General features: G+C 36.0%; 1 protein-coding gene across 1 annotated transcript in view; it reads left to right on the forward strand.

Annotated features, from left to right (window-relative positions):
• The window catches only part of LOC141340243 (E3 ubiquitin-protein ligase SH3RF3-like), a 129,679-nt gene that overhangs the window by 90,386 nt on the left and 30,108 nt on the right, over window positions 1–9,185 (forward strand). Inside the window, exon 2 of the mRNA XM_073845167.1 lies at window positions 3,040–3,315. Within this exon, the coding sequence (XP_073701268.1) occupies window positions 3,040–3,315 (276 nt within the window). The remainder of the gene's footprint in view (window positions 1–3,039; window positions 3,316–9,185) is intronic.

The raw sequence follows: 9,185 nt of genomic DNA on the forward strand, positions 1-9,185 counted from the left end.
TGACTGTCGCTGGGCCGCGGCTTATTAAACTAATATCATTCATAATGAAATAAAACAGCTAATCCACGCATTCAAACCCAGTTTACTGTCACAATATTCAATTAGTCTCAAAAATGACTGTACTAGTGAAGATAAAACATGTTTTGTATGAATATTGTCTCATGCCAGTGTGTTTTTGTTCTAGTTTGAACATTTGAATCACTTCTTAGAGTCATTTGTCACTTGAAATGTTTGTTTTCTCCTTATTATTAATGTGTTTAATGTTCTGACATGACATCTCCAGTGTATTGCGCTCATCTAAATACTAACTGGTTTCCATACTAGAGGACTAACCATCACTAGAACAGAATATGATCAACTTCATTGTGTTTGCAGTTTCTTCAGCGTCATAATCACATCTAATCACTTGTTTGCACAACGACCCGCCTGACTGAACATGCATCATATTTCATCTAAATATCACACTGATTAGCACACAGCTTCATATTCTTCCATATCAAGAGCTCATAATTAAATACAAGAGGCTCAGTGTGTGAATTTATTAAACATGAGTGGTTTAGAGGACTCTAATTGTTCTTTACAGGTGCATTCAGTCAATAACACATGAAGACATGAACAATGACGTTACAGTCATATTAGTTTTCAAAAATGAGCTTTGTTAATAAAAATAGATAAAAGGATAACTGCAAGCATTACCAAAGTTCAAGCACTTTAAGGCATTTAAGCACATATGAAAAACATTATTTAGCAAGCTTGTACCCACCTAAATCAATGATTTTAAAAAGCGTTTGGCAACCCCATATTATGTTTGAGTGAAAAGCCTAGGATTAGTTTGGAAAAGTGTGTTTTTTTACATCATCTCAATTATTTAATAAACGATTTGATTGACAGCAGTGGTTCTAGAGGCAAAGTTGTCCGGAATGAGGAGTTCTATCATATGATATGGATATTTTGCTTATGTGTGAAAAACCATGTGACGTACAATCAATTACACTTGAAAAATGCGATATCATCCCTCCCAGTGGCCGATTTTTGTCAAATTTCTCTCAGACCTTTATGGCATTGAGACAAACAGGCCCACCAAGTTTAGTTCCAATCATCCTCCGTTACCCATGTCTAACAGGTGCTCAAACTTCATCGGCCAATGGCGGCCATGTTTTTTGAGATACACAAACATCCTTATAAACACATGTGGCACTTTAGACTAAGACTGTGCACAACAATTTTCATGTTGATAGGACAAATCGTTGCACAGTTATAGCCCCTTTTTATGTTTTTTCCCTCTTATAGCACCACCAAGTGGCCAAGCTCTCAGATTGAGCTCTTACGTAAGTGTTCTGAGTTTGGCAAAGATATCTCATTCCGTTCAGCAGTTATAGGCATTTTACTAAAAGTGGCCCTGAACCCTTTCCAACGTTTTAGCATGCCTTTGCGACAGTAAGTTAAATGTTTGAATTTTTTGGTTAGTATTGATATTCGTTTTCCAGAGAATCTGTCTGCACTGGTTTGGTTCCGATCAGGCGAAAAACCTAGGATTAGTTCGCAAATGTATGTTTTGCCAAAAATCCAAAATACCCGAAAATTTCGCCATAGCGCATGATCGAATCTGAGGCATATGTTTCGTCCAGCATGAGCCGAGTTATGAGCGATTTCACACTTTTGATCGCAGTAGCGCCCCCGTCAGGCCTATTGGGGTGAGTCTTGGTGACGTTGTCGGCGCTGTGAGTACTACCATCCCTTCAAATTTCAAGTCTCTGTGACTTACGGTTTGGTCTGCACAATCAGTTTTATGTGGAGATCGCTGAACCATAACTATTCCAACAATTACAATTGGGTTTCAGCACTACGAGCTTGAACTCCTAAAAATTTTGATATTATTCAAATATTTAAATATTATATTAACTATTATTTAGTATGTTTATTATGTATAATTACATACAAATTATATATAAATTCTGTTTAATAGTTGTGAGACATTTTAGTGTGAGTGTTTTTGCAGGTACAGAGATTCACCAGTAGGTGGTGTCAAGTGACCGACTGTTTGAGTGAATCATTGAATCATTCATTCAAATGATTCATTCAAACCCAAAGGTTTATTCAGAAACTAATCAAGTGACTGTTTTTATGAGAGAGTCATTGAATCATTTAATAAACTGATGTTTAAAATGCTGGTTCATTAAAGAACAAATCAAGTGCCCGGTTTATGAGTGAGTCGTTTATGATTTTGAATCATTCATTTGACAGATTCATTCCAAACCGCCCGACGGTGGTCTATAGTGGATTTGCTTGAGACTGGTTTTGTTGATGGGGCCAAAACAGACAAAGGAAATATGTACTGGAAATATTGTGGCTAAAATGTAAGTTACTTGATGTTAAATTATTGTTTATTGAACTGTTATGAAAACCCAGTTTAATAAACTATACACATGCCTGATGAACACATTTTTCAGCATTTGTAATTGCATTAAATGTGTGTTTATGCTTGTAGCATGAGTGTTCATACATAATTAATGTAAAACCTTCATTAACTCCATACTTACAGTTCGTGTTTGACTCGTGTGTTTACATTCTACATTATTCATTAAACATGTTCGCATTAAAGCCACTCAAGGCAGGTTTACAGTGATTGTACCAGGGTAAGACCTGTTTTTGGACATGTTTTTGGACACTGTTAACCATGGTAAAATCACTGTTGACTCAGTCTGTGCAGGGAATTTTGGATCATAAACAGGACTAGTGTTGATCTCCATCATGAGCTCCTCAGATGTTTCCCAGCGTTGCATCAGATCTCTGCTGTATTTCACAGACTCTTTCAGAGGTTTAGTGTTTGTTTTGAGTGATTAATCATTTAAAACCCCTTCAGGAGTTGACAGTAGAGATGATGGCAGAGAGAATCTGTGAGGTTTGACTAATGAAGCATCATCATCATCATTAGGGATGCACTGAAACGAAAGTTCTGGGCTGAAATCGAAACCAAAAAATGCTTGAGAAAATAAGATTCTGACCTTAGTCTCCTGTCTTTGTGTTTTGATCTTCTAGAACGTTCCTCAGCTGCCGTGTGGGAAAGCGCTTTACAGCTACGAGGGCAAAGAACCGGGCGACCTGAAGTTCAACAAAGGTGACATCATCATCCTGCGGCGAAAGGTGGACGAGAACTGGTTCCACGGCGAGCTGAACGGGAGCCACGGCTTCTTGCCGGCCAGTTATATCCAGTGCATCCGACCGCTGTCCCAGACGCCACCGCAGGGGAAAGCACTCTACGACTTCGAGGTCAAGGACAAAGACCAGGACAAAGACTGCCTGACCTTCACTAAGGTACGAATACTGCTTCTGTCTGCACACCAAACACAGGTACAGGTTACAATTGAATGTTTTTGAAAGAAAATTTTGAAATATTATTACTATTTAAAATATACCTGCAGGCAGCAATTAAGGGGCCCAAAGGGGCACAAAGAAGCCAAGATAAGTCATGCCTGCATGTCTGGCAGCATCAGACCAACTGCCTCAATGAGCAATTAAAGTCATATTGATGATTTTAAGCCAAACGACTGAAAAATCTAATACAGTCACAATTAATATGATTGAAAAATTTATAACTGTTGACCAGTAGGTGTTGCTGTTATGCAATTGATGTGGTGTGGTTAGTATGAGGTGACAATGGCACATGCAAAGTTTGGTGTAAACATGCTAAAGCTTTGCAGAGAAACAGCCTCAGACGCAGTTTGGTATCTTTCCAGCAAATTCGTTGATGCATTAAATGAAAACAGTTTTATAAATTGACACGAATCCCATAACATTTTGCCAGCATGGTCTGAAGATGAACTGAGCCAAATTTGGTGAAAATTAGATCAACGGTCTAGGAGGAGTAGTAAAGTAGGTTTTGAACATTATTCAAAATGGCGGACAGGAACTTTGGCCAATTTTAGGATAATTGGGATCGATGTTCTCAGCATGACCCAAGGAATATATTGAGGCCAATTTAAATGGTTCAGTGGTTCTACTCTGCATGCTTCTCCAAATCTAAAGAGATCCGTTTAGTGATTTTTGGCCAAACCGTTCAGAAGTTATAAGCAAAAATAGCTTATAGCTTATAATTTTTTCACTAGGTGGCGCTGCTCCGAAACAGTGCATGTAGCCTCAGGTCATGCTTGTTATAACACACACTAATTTTGGTCTGAATACGGCAAAGCATTGTAGACATATAGCCTCGCATCCATTTTTGCATGCTACTCATCAAATTCATATACAAGTTATTCAAGAACGGTTTGACTGGTCAACTTGAATTCCATAACTTTTTGTCAGCATGGTCTAAAGGTGATCTGAGCCAAATTTGGTGAAAATTGGACCAACAGTCTAGGAGGAGTTTGATAAAAAATTGTTTTTGAACATTAATCAAAATGGTGGACAGGACGTTTGGCCAATTTGGCGTAATTGGTATCGATGTTCTCAGCATGACCCAAGGAATATGTTGAGATCACTTTCATTAAAATAGGCCAATTTAAATGGTTCAATGGTTCTACTTGGCATGCTTCTCCGAATCTAAAGATATCTGTTTTGTGATTTCTGGCCAAACCACTCCGAAGCTATAGGCAAAAATAGCTTATCGCTTATAATTTTTCATATCTCCTGACCACTAGGTGGCGCTGCTCCGAAACTGTGCATGCAGCCACAAGTCATGCTTATTACAACACACACCAATTTTGGTCTCAATATGGCAAAGCGTTGTGGAGATGTAGCCTCACATCCATTTTTGCATGCTATTCATCAAATTCATGCATGCATTATTCAAGAACAGTTTGACTGATCAACTTGAATTCCATAACTTTTTGTCAGCATAGTCAGAAGATGATCTGGGCCAAATTTGGTGAAAATTGGACCAACAGTCTAGGAGGAGTTTGAAAAAGTAGGTTTTGAACATTAATCAAAATGGCGGACAGGAAGTTTGGCCAATTTTGGCATAATTGGTATCAATGTTCTCGGGCATGACCCAAGAAATATGTTGAGATCACTTTCATTAAAATAGGCCAATTTAAATGGTTCAATGGTTCTACTTGACATGCTTCTCCGAATCTAAAGAGATCCGTTTTGTGATTTCTGGCCAAACCATTCAGAAGTTATATGCAAAAATATCTTATAGATTATAATTTTTCATATCTTCTGACCACTAGGCGGCGCTGTTCCAAAATTGTACAAGTAGCCTCAGGTCATGCTTATTATAACACACACCAATTTTGGTCTCAATACAGCAAAGCGTTGCAGAGATATAGCCTCACATCCATTTTTGCATGCTATTCATCAAATTCATTCACGCATTATTCAAGAACGTTTTGACTGATCAACTTGAAATCCATAACTTTTTACCAGCATTGTCGAAAGATGATCTGTGCCAAATTTGTTGAAAATTGGACCAACGGTCTAGGAGGAATAGTAAAGTAGGATTTGAACATTAATCAAAATGGTGAGAAGTTTGGCCAATTTTTGCATAATTGGTATCAATGTTCTCGGCATGACCCAAAGGATATTTATTGAGATTACTTTCATCAAAATAGGCCAATTTTAACTGGAATTCCATAACTTTTTGTCAGCATAGTCAGAAGATGATGTGAAACTAAACCTTATGATTTTGGTATTCATTTGACTAGGCATAAGCCAGGGATTCAGAAGAAAAAAAATAATGCCTTACAGTTCAAAAGTTATTAGCATAAACAAAATGCAATTTTGAACTGTTGGTGGCGCTAGATACTCCAAAATCGCAGTGGTCAATGTTGAGACTGTCCTCTATCAGTGTGCCAAATTTCACAACTTTCCTGCAAACAGTTCTAAGGGCTGCCGTAGACTTTTTCAGGATTCTCAGAACTCTGACGGAGAATAAATAATGTCCGAATGCTGATTTGCCGAATGCTTTGATTCTGTGTTCTGTATGTTCCTCACATCGTCTGCGGCTCACAGTCGCGCAGCTGCAGAGTTCAGACGTCTGAATGCATTACTGCACAAGCGGCCTCTGTCCTCCAGACGCAGGAAGCGGAAAGATGAGTCCTGAAACACAGAGAAGAAGTTCTTTCATAGAGGAGAAGGATGGCCGGATGAGAGACAGACAAGCATCTGCATGCTAAAACACTCATTAATAGACACTGGATTGAGTCTTGTTTGATTCTCGATGAAGTGAAGCTTGATGTGAATCGATTCAAATGAGATTTTTGTTGAAGGCCGGTTGCTTTGATTTCTGTATAATAATTGTAAACCGAGTCACATTCATAGATATATAGATGTATTATACGGATATTAACGCGTCAAGTCAGTTTGATTCCTGAACTTTAGCTGTTACTGAACTGAACTGAATCTCACTCAACTGAATTGATCTGAACAGTAAAACTATTGTCTTTTGTCGTAAGTAGCATGGGTATATTTGTAGCAATAGTCAAAAATAGATTGTATGGATCAAAATGATCGATTTTTCTTTTATGCCAAAAATCATTAGGATATTTGGATCATGTTCCATGAAGATATTTTGTAAATATCCTACTGTAAATATATCAAGACTTAATTTTTGATTAGTAATATGCATTGCTAAGAACTTCATTTGGACAACTTTAAAGGTGATTTTCTCAATATTTAGATTTTTTGGCACCCTCAGATTGCAGATTCCAAATAGTTGTATCTCAAACAAATATTGTCCAAAATAATTGACCATTATATACACTGTATTTTTTTGGTACAGGTTTGCATATATCCATATATTACAGTATATATAACTACAGTATAATTTTTCAAATATTGTCCTATCCTAACAAACCATACATCAATTGAAAGCTTATTTATTACAGATTTATGACTGGTTTTGAGGTCCAGGCTCACATTTTAGTAGCATTAATATACTGGTATAGGTATAGATTAGTTAATATTTTTAATGAGATTCTATTCTCAATTTTCTTTTTAATTTTAGTTGTTGTATTTTTATTTGTTGCATGTTTTTGTCAATTTTAAACAATTTTTGTCTATATCATTTTTAGAAATTGCATTTTAGTTTGAGTTATGTCTGTGATACTGAGACTTGTTATAGCACTTGCATATTATTGCTCTTTTGTTGATTTGATTGCTTCTGTTGTCCTCATTTGTAAGTCATTTTGGATAAAAGCATCTGCTAAATGACTAAATGTAAATGTAAGAGTTTACAATTTGTGATTGTTAGAAAAAAATCAGAATTGTGGGATTAAAAAGACACAGTAACCATTTCTCTGCACTGTTTATTTTTGTGTGCACTCTAAGAAGTGAGATTATACTGATAATATAACTCTTGAGTATTTGATATAGTGTTTAATTAAGTTGACTGGAGAAAGCTATTTAAACTTATAGTTATTCTTCTTCTGAGACTAATATTTCTGACTGCTGCTCCTCCTAGAGCTTTAACTCTCCAAACCCCAAACTCAGCCTAGATCTTCAGACTGATCTGACTCCAGCTGCTGGATCTTTTCAGACTGATCGGACTTACGCTTTTCCTAAAAATAACGTTAAAATCTTGGAAAAATCTATCTATCTATCCAAGCCTAGCAACTAGAATCATGATAACATCCTAACGATGTTAGAAACATGCTGATAACTTGCTAATCATGCTAGCAACATGTTAGTAACATGCTAATTATGTTAAAAACATGCTAGAAACCTGTTAATAATGCTAATCTTGCTAGCAATATGCTAATACTTGTTTATCAAGTTAAAACATGCTGACAACATGCTAATCATGCTAGAAACATGCTAACAACAGGTTAACAACAAGTTAATCATGTTAGAAACATTAATAACTTGTTAATTATGTTAGTAACATGCTATCAAATGCTAATCATGCTAACAACACATTAGTAACATGCTAGAGACATGCTAATCATGTTAAAGACATGCTGACAACATGCTAATCAGGCTAGAAACATGTTAATAACTTGTTAATCATGCCAGAAACATGCTTTCCAAATGTTGATCATGTTAAAAACATGCTAACAACATGTTAATCATACTAGAAACATGCTAACAACATGCTAACATGCTGATGAATAACTTGTTAATCATGCTAGTAACATTAATAACTTGTTAATTATACTAGAAACATACTATCATCATGTTAATCATGCTAGAAACATGCTAACTAAATGCAAATCATGCAAGAAACATGTTATCAACATGCCAGTAACTTGTTAATCATGCTAGTAATGTTAACATCATGTTAGCAGCATTCTAACCATGCTATCAACATACTAGAAACATGCTAGTCATGTTAAAACATGTTGACAACATGCTAGAAACATGCTAATAACAGGTTAACAACATGTTAATCATGTTCTTAGAAACATTAATAACTTGATAACTTGTTAATTATGTTAGAAACGTGCTATCAAATGGTAATCATGCTAAAAACATGCTAGTAACATGCTAATCAGGCTAGAAACATGCTAATCATGTTAGAAACATGTTAATAACTTGTTAATCATACTAGAAACATGCTAACAACATGTTAACATGCTGATGGATAACTTATTAATCAAGTTAGAAACATTAATAACTTGTTAATTATACTAGAAACACACTATCAACATGCTAATCATGCTAACAACATGCTACAGACATGGTAATCATGCTAGAAACATGCTAGAGACATGGTAATCATGTTAACTATAAGCAAATCATGCAAGAAACATGCTAGCAACATGCTAGTAACTTGTTAATCATGCTAGTAATGTTAACATCATGTTAGCAACATTCTAACCATGTTAGCTACATGCTAATCAGGCTAGACACATGTTTCTAGCCTGACCCTAACCCAACATGCTAATAATTCTAGAAACATGCTAGCATCATGCTAGCAACATTCTAATGATGCTAGCTACACGCTAGTAACATGCTAATCATGCTAGAAACAAGTGAGTGCCATGCTTTATAAGTTAGAAACGTGCTAGTAATGTCAATCATGCTATCTATCCATTTATCCAGCATCCGTCATATATCTGACAGACTATAGTATTGCCTTCAAAGCATTCAAGCTTTAAAACTGAAAAACTTTTAAAACTTCTAAAAACTGACTTTATGTTTAATTCTGCATTGAATATTGATGTGTAACTCTTTTCAATTTTCTTCTACAGTGTCAGAATGAAAGAGTGAAAGTGCATGAATTTAGTCCATTTCCTCTCTTACAGGAT

The sequence above is a fragment of the Garra rufa genome, chromosome 8 (assembly GCF_049309525.1).
Source record: "Garra rufa chromosome 8, GarRuf1.0, whole genome shotgun sequence".
Classification (NCBI taxonomy): Eukaryota; Metazoa; Chordata; class Actinopteri; order Cypriniformes; family Cyprinidae; genus Garra; species Garra rufa.